The 14,325-nt window shown below is 49.4% G+C and overlaps 1 protein-coding gene across 1 annotated transcript in view; it reads right to left on the bottom strand.

Annotated features, from left to right (window-relative positions):
- Positions 1 to 282: 282 nt before the first annotated feature.
- Positions 283 to 14,325, bottom strand: part of PLEKHM1 (pleckstrin homology and RUN domain containing M1) — a 52,739-nt gene continuing 38,696 nt past the window's right edge. Inside the window, exons 9-13 of the mRNA XM_074940417.1 lie at positions 13,621 to 13,766; positions 12,602 to 12,795; positions 10,404 to 10,467; positions 6,509 to 6,666; positions 283 to 1,950 (exon numbers count right to left, since the gene is read on the bottom strand). Coding sequence (XP_074796518.1) covers positions 1,821 to 1,950; positions 6,509 to 6,666; positions 10,404 to 10,467; positions 12,602 to 12,795; positions 13,621 to 13,766 — 692 coding nt within the window. The 3' untranslated portion in view covers positions 283 to 1,820. The remainder of the gene's footprint in view (positions 1,951 to 6,508; positions 6,667 to 10,403; positions 10,468 to 12,601; positions 12,796 to 13,620; positions 13,767 to 14,325) is intronic.

Raw genomic sequence — 14,325 nt, 5'->3', positions numbered from 1 at the left:
CGAATCTGAGCAGGGGCTGCTCTCTGAGTGACGGCAATGTCACATCTGCTGCTTGTCCCAGGCCTGGGGGGCTGCAGCGGTTCCCCTCCCCCCTTCCCAGGCCTGGTGTTCTGGGGGGTGGGGGTAGGAGCCATCCTGCTGCTCAATGGATGGGAGGGGGAAGCAGAGCTGCCCGGCTCCCTGCTCCCCTCATGTGAGAATGGCTTCAGTCCTTGAGAGGAGAGGAGGAAGGAGCGCGGTCTGCTTCCCGCAGCAGTTCTGATTGGCTGCTCTACTGCAGAAGGCGGGGCGGTGGGAAAAATAGCCAATCAATCAGAGCCTCCCCCTCCCTCTCCCAGCAGGGCTGTAAGAAACCCAGTGGGAGTTGTAGAACACGTGTTTCCAGGTCTGCACCCCCTTTGACCAGCTGCAGTTACAGTACTGGATGCACAGGGGAGTGGGGGGTGGGAAAGAGACAAGCTGGATCCAGGATCACTGCTCAGCCATTAAGAGAAAAATGGGTGACAAATGCAAAGCTCTTCTGGCACAAACTCCAACACACAATTTCATTTCCACTTGCCTGTCTCGACAAAGTCAGCTAACCACCAAGGAAGCCCTTAAGAAAAGTGTGGCCTGTTTTGTAATTAAAACAAAGGTAAGGCTCTACCCTGATTAACATAATACCATGCTGTAGGCCAATTTATTTCTTCACTGTGCAGGTGTTTCCACTGAGAATGTAGAAACTGGATTCCAGACCAGTCTAAAGCTTTTTCCATAATCCACTAGCAAGAGGAGCAACCTTCACAAAGGACATATTCCCTATTAGATAGACTTTAATAATCTCCATATCAGAGGGAAAGGAAAATAAAATCTAGTAGCAGCCTCATTATTGGCCAAGAAATAAAAAGTAGCAGCCCAGGAGGATCTGGGTTTTTTGTTTTGCTATTTAAAAGGCCTCTTTTCTTGGTGGATGCTAGATGTGGAAGAGCCCAAGGTTTCTCTGCAGAAGAGAAGAATGGTCTCTCCTCTCACAGGGGGACTTCTGGACATCTCGTCTTACACAGTATACCCCAGCCATTTGGCACATGGCACGAAAACAGCAGGACCAAGCAGCCACTGTGGACAAAGTGTAAAAGGCACAAGAGCTTCATGTCAGCTTCAGGTTTTGTTTTTGTTTTTCTTGAAAAGTTCCCCTGCAGTTCGGCTGCAGGTAGCTGCTATGTTTATTTCCCAAGCAGGTGAGATGCAGTTCCTGTGCAAAGTCACATATGAAAAATTCTGGTTTCCAGTATTGCGAATATCCTAAAAAACTATACCTTTAACATACTTCTGTTACAGGCACTCCACTGCAAACCTTGTAGATTTACACACAGGAAATCTATCAGATTTCCATCCCAAGTAGTATCTCCTCTAAGATGGGAACCAGTGGAGCTCAGTAAATGGAACACACTTCTTTCGCAGGGAGGGACATTCAGCAAAAAATAAGCAGCACCAGGTAGTGTGAATAAAAGCACCATTACTTTGCGAGTCACTGATCTTTTCCAGCAGGCTTTTACTTCACTGGCTCTCTTCTCAGCACCCACAGGAGCAGTATCCTCTGCTTGTACATGAGGAGATGCACCTGTCCTAGGCATCCTCACAGCACTGTACAGTTTAGGCTATTCCTACCCTGGTGAACATCTGCACGCAGGAGCTGCTCCAACCAGTGGTAGGAATGTATTTTCTAGGACTGAATGGCACTTGGCATGCACTCCCTTTTCCCTTCCTGTGCACAGTGTCCAGGTCACAAGTTTGCAGATGAGCAAAGGCCTGTGTAGAGTCCACCTGTGAGAAGCTGCTCACTACATATTTGGTTCCATGAGGACATCCGCTTGCAATTGTTGCTGGTATTTCTGCCGGCGTTCACAGCGGGGGCAAGATTTCATGCTGTCTTGGCAGCACCTGTGGAAGACAGTTTTACAATCTCTGCATCTACAAGAAAAGCAAAAGCAAAATCATCTCATCATCATCATCATCACCTCGATCACTGGGACTAGGGCTGAGAATACAGATTCCCCACATCGCGAGAGTGTAACTTGAGAGTTTATTTCTATTTCTTCAGATTCAACATAACTCCCACCCCTATCCATACAAATGCTCTGACAATGATTCGATCTATCCATCACCAGCCAGCAGCATAAATATTAACATACAAATAAACTAACTCAGCCAGCCAGCAGCAAAAATCAGTCAAAGAAATGGAGACAATTTACCTCCATCAACCACCAAGCACAGCTGGAAAAGCCAGAGGAGAGCCTTGTGCCCCCATGTCAGTTCAGGGTCAGCTGACTGCAGTCAGCTGTTGGAACATTATTTACTGTTTCCAGATAAAAGAGCATTAGGGGAAACACTACGAAAGAAGAGGGTTTTGCATGCCCCTAAGTGTCACAGCAGAAAAAGCTCTTAAGAAGTGGAATATAAAATGAAAATATTGAAGGTTGAATTGCTAAAATCTTGGTGGGGGGGAGGAGGGGGGGGGCGATTGTAACTAGCTAATGATGTTGCTGTGCGACGAGAAAAGGTTCATTTTAAAATGCAAGTCAGCACAAGCCAGGGCACCCAGCAATTTCAGAACGACTATAAGAACAAAGACTCTGCCTCTACTCCCTGCATCAAGGGCCCAGCCACGACCTCCCCCAACATCCTCCTTGCCCCATTGTGGGACCAGACCGTGCTCATATCTGACAGAGCAGGAAGTGCTGCCAGACAGCTAGAGGCAGACATTGCTAGGGAGGAGACACTAGAAGCGTCTGCAGGCACCCTCGAGATGGGCAGAAGGGGATGCCTTGGGAAGGAAAAGCCTTCTGATTTCTGTGACTGAGCAGAAAACACAAACTCGGTTTTGATTTCGTTAAGCTGAGGAGATGGCGGAAGCCAGATTAGCTAGGCAGTGATCGTGGAAGGCTCATTGCATAGGCACGAATACTCCTGGGAGGCATCCCTCTTCTGAGGCAGAGCCTGCAATGAGCATGAAATGTAAAGAGCAGCAAATTACACATTGCATCAAGCTATTCAGAACAGGCTCTGTAGTAAAGTCTGGTTAACTGGTTATGCTGGGCAGAGTGAGGGAAAGTTCAGGAACTGCAGGTGCTACAGAAAGTGCTGCATTGCTTGTTTTCCCTCATCTAATCCACTTACATGTCCAAATCTTGCTTGCTGAAAGGGCAAACTCAGGCAACCCAAGCTAGATTTAAATGACACCAATTCTGGTGAAATGCAAACGTCTCACACACAACAGATATACTTGAGACGAGCACTCTGATGCTGTAAATCTGGGGCTGCTCGGTACACAATAGACACATGACGCAAGTTCCACACACCAAAGAAACAACAGGCGGCCCAGGTGTTGAGAGCAGAGGGTAAATCCAAAGGAAGTGGAGAAAAACAGCGTTTGCACTGATGTTAACAAAGTGGGGAAGCCACAAAAACACATAGCACTGTTCTTGTCTGAAAGAGCTAGGGCAAAATTCTGCTCTGGGTCATGCTGGTGTACATCCAGAGTAATTCCACTGGCTTCTATGGATTCACACCTGCGTAATTCACAAGAATTGGACCTTTAAATATAGTACAGTGGATTGTGGAGTCCCATTACTAAAGGATGAAAGCTCCCCGATACAGCAGGCACCTGCTGAGAAGCTGCACGAGTGCTGTGCAATTTTGTAGCCCCACAGCCCATTGCCCGCAGTGCAGATTTACATTGTTTGCGTGGCCAATATGCCACTTTTCAACCACCCCCACCCCATGGGGTCCCAGAGCCCAGGCTCCAGACCGAGCCCGAACATCCACACAGCAATCTTACAGCCCTACAGCCCGAGCCCCACAAGCCCAAGTCAGCTGGTGTGGGCTAGCCGTGGGTGTTTAATTGCAGTGTAGAAATACCCAGTGGGGCTGGAATTTCATCCAGAGTGTTTGTGAATGAGTTGTTGCCAAAAGGAAATGACTGCACCCTCCACCTGCCAGGAGAATGGTTTCAGGAAATGTCTGCCGCTCATGTGAAAATGACAATGTTGCTCACACATTGTTAGGAGGCATTTCGGACATATCCTGCAGTGAATCATACACAACATGACCCCGGCAGCCAGCTGTTACACGTGGCAAAGAGCAACAGCAGCCTGCTTCAATGGGATGAGGTTAACAGTCTTAGATCACAGTCAACAGGATGTGCCGCTCTCACCCCAGGGCTGGCAGGGTGGCGCACCTCCTCCTGGACGCCTGGGGCCAACATGTTCTGATTGTGGGTCTGGCTTAGTCAGAAGATATGGGGGGGGGGGGGGACGTCAGCTGGGGCTCTCATGTTAGATACTGAATGTGGAGCAATCCCTGCCCTAGGCCGAAGGCGCAGAAATCACAAGCCATTCTGCTAAGCACATCCAGACCGGAAATACTCCTTAGTCCTGATGTGTTAGGCCCACATGGTCCCACAAATCTCTTGTAGAGCTTCTGGACTGGCTACTAGGCTTGGTATAGTAGTACATGAATTGCCAGAGCGTATCAACGGCCGGACTAGTGTCCCATCTCCAAAAGCCACCTGCCCCAGCTGCTTAGGAGGAAGGCACAAGAAACCCTGCACTGGACAATTACAGAATAACCTGCCCATGGGGGAAAACCTCTCCCCCTGGTCCTGGATAGTTAGTGGTTGGATCAGGCCTCAAAGGAGGGTAGGTATACTTTAATAAACATGAAATGCTAGCTAACAGAGCTGCATACATGCACTGTTAATGTAAGTGTATCCTTTTCCAAAACCTGCTCAGGTGATATCCAGTGGCACTGAGTCCCACGGGTTAGTTACACACAGTGTAAACAAATGCTTCCTTTGTTGTAGGAAAGAGTAAATAGGAGTATGCTGTCTCCCGTCTCGGCTCCAATCAGGATTTTGTCCCCTCAGCCATCTCTGCTCTCAACAATTTTGCTCTCTCTTCACACGGAGGGATAGCTCAGTGGTTTGAGCATTGGCCTGCTAAACCCAGGGTTGTGAGTTCAATCCTTGAGGAGGCCATTTAGGGATCTGGGGCAAAAAAAAAATTGGGGATTGGTCCTGCTTTGAGTGGAGGGCTGGACTAGATGACCTCCTGAGGTCCCTTCCAATCTGATAGTCTATGATTTCCAGACCACTAACTATTTTCTTTGTCCGTTTACTAGACCACCAGTCTTTTCACACTCACCATTTGGAAATCTCTCTGGGCCTTGAATCCCCTGTCTCTGAGCTCCTATTCCTGCTATCACTGGTTCTAACTATAGAATTGGGTGACCGGAACTGAACACAGTGTCCCTGGCGAGGGTGTCCCACCAATTTATACAAAGACATTCCAATCTTTGCAGTATTATTTTTGAGCCCATTTGTAACCCTCAAAAGTGCATCAATGGAATAACTCATGCTTAAATTTAAGCATGTGCTTAAGTGGATCAGGGCCAGAGCCCTGCACAGCACCTTGCAGGATTGAACCCCCCGTCTGGGAATTTAGGGCACTGACTCCTTTATAGCTCCCTGTGCACCCTGGAGCTCCGTTCACGGAGTCTCTTGCAGGTTTCAATGCTGCTGACAGAGTTAGCACATTTATTTTGCAACTCGCTCTGGAAATTCTCTCTCAACCATCCTGATTCTCCCTCCCACCATTTCTATTAGCTTCCCTAGGGCTGCACTGCCCTTTTCTGAAGGACACCTGTTTGAGTCAAATAACCTCTGGACTCACTGAAGCCAATGGGAGCTGCTGAGTGCTTAGCACTTTTGAGAGCCACACCACTTGCTTAGGAGCCTAGGTGTTGCCTCAGGAGCCCAACACTAGGCCTGTGTGCTCAGCACAGGCAACAGGCAGCTGTCTAGTCACCATCTGCTTTCCCAGCACACCCAGGAGAGGACAGGATGGCCCAGTACTTCAGGGACTAGCCTAGGACTTAGGTGACCTGGGTTCACGTCCCTGCTCCACCACAGCCTCCTTGGGTGAGTCCTTTTGGGCTTGTCTACACTTGAAAGGCTACAGTGTAAACATGACCTGTGCCAACAGAAAGGGTTTTCCCACTGCCATAGTTACTCCACGTCCCTGAGAGGCAGTAACTAGGTCAATGAAAGAATTCTTCCATCAGCCTAATGCTGTCTACACCTGGGGTTAGGTCGACTTAACTATGCCACTGGGGTATGAATTTTTCACACCCATGAGTGACGTAGCTCAGTTGACCTAACTTTTTAGCCTCAGTCTCAGTTCCCCGCCTGTAAAATAGAGATAATAGCCCTGCCCTGCCTCCCAAGGGTATGTGAGGGTACATCAATTAAAGATTATGAAGCCCTCGGATACTACAGTTTTGGGGACCAGAAAAGTACCTAAGATAGACAGACAGGCTACATCAAAACCTGCTTCTCAACAAATCTCTGAACAGATCGATTCTGCAGCATTCCCTTGCAGGAGGAAGAGTTGACAAAGCCAGTCAGGAGTTTCCTGGGCCTTCCACGCTAAATGTCCCATGACAGGAAGTTACAATGGAAAGCTTCACTCACCGGGTGGTTGTGTCGAACTCAAAGGGGAAAATGATGCTGCTGTGGTTACACATCTGACAGATGAAACCCCGCTGGGTACAGAGGTCACAGTTATAGACATGGTGGGAAGCAAACTGGATCAGAGATTGCAGGTACACTTCAAATATGCCATCGGCTATCTGCAGAACAGAGAAAACTTAAAACAACATTGGGGAAGTCTGTCTGTGTGGGTTCTTGCTGTGCAGCTTCTTTGTGCAACCTCGAGCTACTGCTGCACACACACTGGTGGTGGTTAGTGCTGTCTGAAAATATGGCCACGCTCGGAAAGTGACTAATACTGTGACTGCTTCCAGCCATACCAGGTCTGGTGGAGTCCAGAGCACATCTGCTCAATTTGCAAGCAAAAAGGTGTTTTACTAACTGCCAGGCCTGCAAATTCAGCTAGGAGCAGAGTCAAACGAAGGCTTTGTCTACACTAGTACTTTTGTCGGCAAAACTGGTGCTGGCCAGGGGTGTGAAAACACCCCCCCCCCCAACTGACACAAATTTCACTGACAAAAGTGCTGGTGTGGACAGCATAGTGTCGGCAGGAGAGGCTCTCCTGCCAATATAGCTAACGTTGCTTGTTGGGCGGGGTTTAATTCTCTCTCCTGCTGGCAAAGCGTCTACACAGGAGATCTTACAGCTGTAGCAGTCCAGCTGTGCCACTGTAAGATCCGTAGTGTAGACGTAGTCTGAGTTTTCTCTGGTATGCGTCTCTCCTTTTCCCAAGACTGCTCTGGTCTGGGGATGTGCAGAGATCCGTTCTATCACCTCTCCTGTTCTATACGTATGTGAGGCTGCTGGGGGAGATTGTGACGCGGGCTTCATACAACTGATATGTGGGTTCCAAAACACCTTTTCATTGTACTCCCACGGTGCAGTGTCTTTACTCTCTCCGTGAGAAACGCACTCCTGTGCAGAGGGAGTCCCACTTCAGCTGTGAGTCGAGGCAGAAGTGGGATTTAACTGCTGCAGAGCAGTGCGCTGGCTGAACTGCACCCCTAGCACCTTGCTGGGATAAGGATTTGGATGTGGGGAACCTCAATGGAGACAAGACAGAGGTGGTGCTGGTGGGCAGAGAGACATCTGGAGGGTATGGGCAGGGATGGCGTTTGGCCCAGAGAACAAGGCACTTGCCCTCTGCCCAAGAAGTTACATTTAAGGGTAGTTTTGGGTCCCTGATTGGTTCTCTGGCCTCCGGTGCCATCAGCGGTCCAGAGCATTGGAGCCTGGGAAGGTGACTATCCATTTCTCTGACAAGAGGCAGGTCGCCAGAGGACATTCCGGCTGTGCTCTCTGAGGAGCTTGTCTTTTAGTGCAAGATGCAGCTGTGCGAGTCACAGGCATCACTACCCCAAGAGCTGTACTGCCTCTTATTTGGCTCTGGATGCAATTCCAGCTGCTGACTCAGATCGATACAGATTTATCTAGTTTGGTTCCTGGCTACCAAGCAGACTCCCTCTCTCGCCGTCTATCCCATGGCATGCATCATCTTTTAGGTGCTTTTGCTACAGTCCCAAGATCTGACCATAGAAATAATGGAGGTTGAATCCCAGCATCTGTTGGGATGCAGGGCACAGCGAAGGGCCAGTTTTGAAATGAGAAGGTCCAGCTGGTGACTTAGCCCCAGAGGCTGTAGCAGGGCCTCTCACATTCACACAGACACCTACCATCACTGATTGCAGTTGTGGTGGAAGAAACGTGTTATGGTTTGAGTCCTTTGCACCTTAGAGAATCCCCAGCCCTCCTTGCGTTTTGCCCATGAATTCCCCAGATATGGTCAAGTCAGGGCTGCAGCCAGGGCATTCCAAATGGAGGGTCCCAAACTCTGGAACTTTCTCCTCACTTTTTGGGCTGACAGACCCAGTGTCTGTTGCCCGTCAGGGCATGCTCTGAAGCCTATCCATCCTTTATTTGTATGGGAGAGGTGGGAGAAGTGCAGGGTTTGGTTTGAGGTTGGGTGTATGTGGTGGGGTATCTGCCCACATGGCTTGGAAGGGGTTAAGGTGGCTAGGCAGGCCAATTAACTCCCCTGGGTGCACCTGGAGGAGGAGCCAGTGAGTTGGCCACTCATTAGGAGCAGGCTCAGCTATGCAGAACAGGCAGGGCCAGCATATCGCCATGTAGCTGGCTGCAGGCAGCGGGCTCCAGTCACTCCCTGAGTGGAGGGAGTCAAGAAGCTGGTAGCTCTAGAGAGGGGGAAGCCAGTAGAGTAGGAAGAAGCCCAGGGAAACAGCCGTGAGGACTAAGGAGATATAGGCCATGGCTGCGTGTTCTAGGGTGCCTAGGCTGGAGCCCAGTGTAGAGGGTGGGCCTGGCTTCCCCTACCAGCCCCTGGATAGTGGCACAGGCGTTGGAGATGCCACCCTGACAGCAGGGTCTGGAAGGCCTTTGGATTCCTTGGAAGGGAAGGATTTTTGGGACCAGGCTGGAAGGCCAAGCCACAAAGAGGAAGCTGTTGGTCCAGCAGTGACTGGGGTAGCAGGACAAGACAAGACAGGGGAAGACGCTACCGGAGGGAGTGCGCATGCTGGTGCAGCTAATCCCCAGGATGGCCAGCAGGAGGCACCGCAAGCAGCGAGTGAACCCTGTGACTGTGTAATTTATAGGTTAACCCTGGATCAACATTACATGCAACTAGAGCTCAGGTTAGGTCAGGGGTGGGAAAACTTTTTGGCCCGAGGGCCACATCGGGGTGCCAAACTGTATGGAGGGGCCGGGTAGGGAAGGCTGTGCCTCCCCAAACAGCCTGGCCCCTGCCCCCAATCCGCCCCCTTCCACTTCCCACCCCCCTAAAAGCCCCCGACCATCCAACCCCCCTGCTCCTTGTCCCCTGACCGCCCCCTCCCAGGACCCCTGCCCCTAACAACCCCCTGGGACCCCACCCCCATCTAACCCCCCTGTTCCCCGTCCCCTGACTGCCCCCCCCGAGCCTCTGCCCTATCCAACAGCCCGCTGCTCCCCATCCCCTGACCGCGTCCGCCCCATCCCCTGACTGCCCCCCAGGACTCCCTGCCCCTTATCCAACCCCCCGGCCCTGGCCCCCTTACCATGCCGCTCAGAGCAGCATGTCTGGCCACCGCACCGCCCGGCCGGAGCCAGACACTCTGCCCTGCATGAGCGCACAGCCCCACCACCCAGAGTGCTGCCCGCACGCCGGCGTGACTACGGGGGAGGGGGGACAGCAGGGGAAGGGGCCAGGGGCTAGCCTCCCGGGCCAGGAGCTCAGGCATGACGGTCCCGTGGGCCGCATGTGGCCTGTGGGCCGTAGTTTGTCCACCTCTGGGTTAGGTGCATATTAATAACGCTGTGAGTCTGTCACAGAAGTCACAGATTCTGTGACTTTCCAGGACCTCCCTGACTTCTGCAGCGGCCGGCGCGGCGGACCCCAGGGCCGTCTGAGCAGCTGTGGTGGCCCTGGGGCCAGCCACTGCTTGGGCGGCCCCAGAGCAGCAGTAGTGGGGCCCCAAGCTGCACCCCCACACCCCCAGCAGCGGGGCCCCGTGCTGCCCCCCTACCCCGCAGCAGCTGCAGGATCCCACCCCCCCACAGAGCACTAAGTTTTAGTCAGGGGTATTTCTATAGTACAAAATTGCCTGTGACCTGTCCATGACTTTTACTAAAAATTGGCATGACTAAATCCTAGCCTTACATATTATATACAGAATTGACCACCATACGCCTGTACCCTATCTACAGGCACAGAGTCACATAGTGAGAGAGAGAGAAGCTGAGCAAAGGAAATACAGGTACAATGTGAGTTGTTTGATCCTTTATAAGTAGGAAAAACTGTCAGTTTCAGCTTCCTTTCCATGCAGAGAAACCAATACATTTTCACCAGTGACACAGTAAAAAAATAAGTCAAAGCTCCTACCTGTCTCAGATCAGCGACACTGTATTTATGGGGTGATTCCAAGAGATAGTCCCGATAACCCAGTCTTCAAACAAACACAAAACAAGAAGTGTCAGACATGTTTCACCAGGGCCGTAACAGACTTCGAGACGGACATGAAACAGATGATGTTGACTCTGAAGAAAACTACTGCAAATCTGCCTTCACTATTATTGATCACAGATTTTGTTCCCATTACTTCTACATTAAAAACGGTTTGAGAGATGGTCAGAGAGTACTTTTATTATATAATTTTACCTAGCTATTTCCTCTCAGGAGATTGCTTTGGTTCAGGATGGTATTTTCTTATCATGATTTCTTTCCCCACATCTCTTAACACATGGGCCCAGAAACTGATGTATAACAACTCCTAACAGCAGATGGAAACAGGGAAAAACCACAAAGCCCTTCCAGCACCACTCTACCACAGAGCAAGCTGGCTCAGAGAGCTCTGCTCAAAACTTGCTGAGTACAAGAACAAAAGCTACAAGAACTTCCCATTAAATTCCAAAAGGAGAAGTCAGAGGACAACAGTCCCAAGGACCCCAGCACAAACCAGGGGGATTTCTGGGTGAGTGGGAATTGGAGAAACTCAGTTAACCGGTGAGAAATGACCATTCTCTGATATCCAACAGCCTGGGACCTCCCGACCTGCCATAGCTGTGATCAGGAGCGGCCTTGCTCTTGACGCCCCTAGGCAGAACTGGGAGGAGGGTTATTGGCATAGCACTCAGTGAGGGTCCCTTTCCTTTGGAGTAGTCTGCTCCCAGTGAATCAGCATGGCTCCCGTCTATTGTCCTTTGGGATCACTGGAAAGCCCATCGCTTTGGGTGGGCATTGGCAAAGGCTTGAGGGAGTGTTGCCAGTCACAACAATCCCAAAGTCATGGTTCAGGCTGCTTAAAATCATCAGCTTGGTTTAAAAATCAGGAGATTAAAAAAAAATAATTTGGGATCTTTTTAATTTGCCTTCTAGTTCAAGTGTTTCAGGGTCACATTTTCCAGCTTTTCTCCTCCACCAGGTGGGCTAGAAACTTTAAACAATAAAGCTGAGATACTCATGTAATCTCAGGATTCCAAGGGCTGGGGCTTTAAGGAAAATGCCAACTCTGATGAGATGTGATCAGATTGCCAGAGGTGACAAACACCAAGGGTGGGCCTGCTGTCTAGCGGGAAAGTGCACAGAGGGCTTCTAAGCTGCACTGGTCTCAGGACTGGGGAACAGATGGGGTGTGCGGAGGGGAGGGGAGGGAAGGTGCTGCTCTGTTTCATTTTTACTTTGCATCTCCTGCCAAGTAGTTTCAGCTGTTCTCTGCTTCTACAGATTCAACTCATCCTCTCCACGTGAGCATAAAGGTTTTTGTTCACCCATTTCAGACTGAGTAAAGGTTGATTGCGGATTTGATTCAGGCATTTTTTAAATGTATGGTCAAGGGTGCCCAGAGCTTTGGATGGGGGCTGAGTTTGCATATGACACAAACCCTATATGGCAGGCCCCAGTAGCACCTGCAACAGCAGGACCCATCTCCAGGACAGCCACAGGGGGAGTACTAAGAAGCAAAAGCTGGTAGAGAACAATGCACAGGACCCTATCTAATGAAGGCAGGAGCACAGGGTAAGCCAAGGTGTTAAAGGTATGTATGGACCCACAGCTTTCTGTCTCATTCAGTTCAAGAACGGAGGTGATTTCTGACACACTGTTTTGATGAAATGGGCCTGGCTGGGAGGCGGAGAGTGGCTAGCAGGACAATGGCTAGCATTTACCCAGCACTTCATGCTTTTCAAGGACTATAAAGGCATTAGAAAATCCTCCCGAACTCCCATGATGTGGGTAAGTATCATCTCCATTTTATAAGGGAATAAGGGAGAGGATAAGCGACTTGCTCAAATCACACAGTCAGGCAGGTGGTAGAGTCAGGATTAAAACCCAGCAGGTTCTAGCTCCCATGAGTTCCTTTAGTTCAGTCTCCTCCAGAGAGTTACTGAGCTCCAGAACTAGAAAGACCCTCTCCTTGGACCCAGGGCTGGATCGTTAGGTGCTATGGACTATCTAACACCTCATGTCCTTTGCAGATCAACCCGAAGATCTGCACTGAAGGTGCTGGCAATTTGGGGTTCAGGATTGATCGCTGCCTTGCCATAAGGTTAGGATGCCTGGGAATTCTTAGAGAGGGGCCTCACCGTTTGCTCAGCTCCTTCAGGGCCCCACTGCGACACATTATAAGGTAATCACCAAGCAGTTTCAGCTGTTCTCTGCTTCTACAGATTCGACTCATCCTCTCCACGTGAGCATACAGGCTTTCATTCACCAATTTCAGATTGATTAAAGGTTGAATGCGGATTTGATTCAGAAATTTTAAAGCTTGTCGAGAAACCTAAAATATAGAAAAAACAAGCATTGATAGGGGCTCAATTCAAAGCACACTGAAATCTATGAAAGGGTTCCCAGTTACTCCAATGGGTGTTAGATTACTGCCTATCTGCAAAGGAGGTTTAAAAGGAAAACATAGAGGAGGAAGAAACAGTCAGTGACTGGGCACCAAAAGTGCTGATTCATAGATTTTAAGGCCAGAAGGGACCATAAGATTGTTGCACCTTCCACATAACACAGGCCAGAGAATTTCATCATGACTCAAGTACATCTTCCAGAAAGTCATCCAGTCTTGATCTGAAGACTCCAAAAGATGGAGAATCCACCACTCCTGTAGCAGCTTGTTCCAAAGGTTAATCATACTCCCTGTTAAAAAATGTGTCTTATTTCTAATTTGAATTTGTCTGTCTTGAATTTCCTGCCATTGGTTCTTGTTCTGCCTTTCCATGCTACACTGAAGAGCCTTTCAGTGCTTGGTATTTTCTCCCTGTGAAGATACTTTACACAGTGTAATAAATTCACCTCCTGATCTTTTTGACAATTAAACAGACGGAGCTCCCCAAGTACTGTACTGTGAGGCATTTTGTCCAGCCCTCAAATTATTTTTGCAGTTCTTTTCTGCACCCTCGTCAATTTTTCAACATCCTTTTTCAAGCATGGATGCCAAAACTGCACACAATATTCCAGTACTGGTCTCACCAATGCCACCTTTTGCTTCTACTCACTACTGCCCCGTTTTTACCTCCCAGGATTATATCAGCCTTTCTGCGGAGCAGGGGGGATGTTTAAAGAATTGGGTATCCCCTGCCTGGACCATCCATAGACTTACTGCTCTTTTAGTCAAGTCCCAGTTGTGGATAAGGCGCGATGGAATCACAGACTCGTCGTCCTGATGGCAGCTGTCACAGTAATAGAGGCCAGAGAATGCACAAAGTTTGGGTTTCACAAAACTGAGTCCGATCTGTCTGGAGCAACCTGAAAAGAAGAGAGATTGAACAGTGAGAGAGTAACAAACACTCATTCCCCCATTCACTTCTGAAGATGGGTCCAAACAGCACAGACCCTGGGAAGTTTGGCTGTGTATGGAACCACACGTTGCAGAGCACATCTCTAATTATTACAGGGCAGCACAGTGGTTCAGGGCTAAAGAAAGATCAGGAGAAAATGAGAAGATGAAACCAGAAAAAGTAACAAAGGAAAATCCCGCAGAGGTAGATTTAAAGAGGGAGCATCCAGAAATAGTGACAATTGATCTGCGAAAGGAAGAGTGCACTTCCCAGTGGATGCGATTTTTTTCTGCTCTATAGTGGGGCAGTTCACACAGTGGGTAATGTATATCCTGTCCAGAAGATGGAGAGAGGAAATCAAAGTTCTGTGATGTTTTCCCCAAAGTTTTCCAGCTGACCAAAGCAGTTACAGAAAAAACAAAAATGTGGAAAACTAAAATAAATACAAACAAACAGTGAGAAGCAAGACCACAGGGAAAATGGCTGACTCCAACTACCGAGGCATGCACACTACTGGAGTGAGACTA

This window comes from Natator depressus, chromosome 27, assembly GCF_965152275.1.
Source record: "Natator depressus isolate rNatDep1 chromosome 27, rNatDep2.hap1, whole genome shotgun sequence".
NCBI lineage: Eukaryota > Metazoa > Chordata > Testudines > Cheloniidae > Natator > Natator depressus.
The sequence above is the reverse complement of the archived record's forward strand: the minus strand, read 5'-3'. Positions and strand labels throughout refer to the sequence as shown.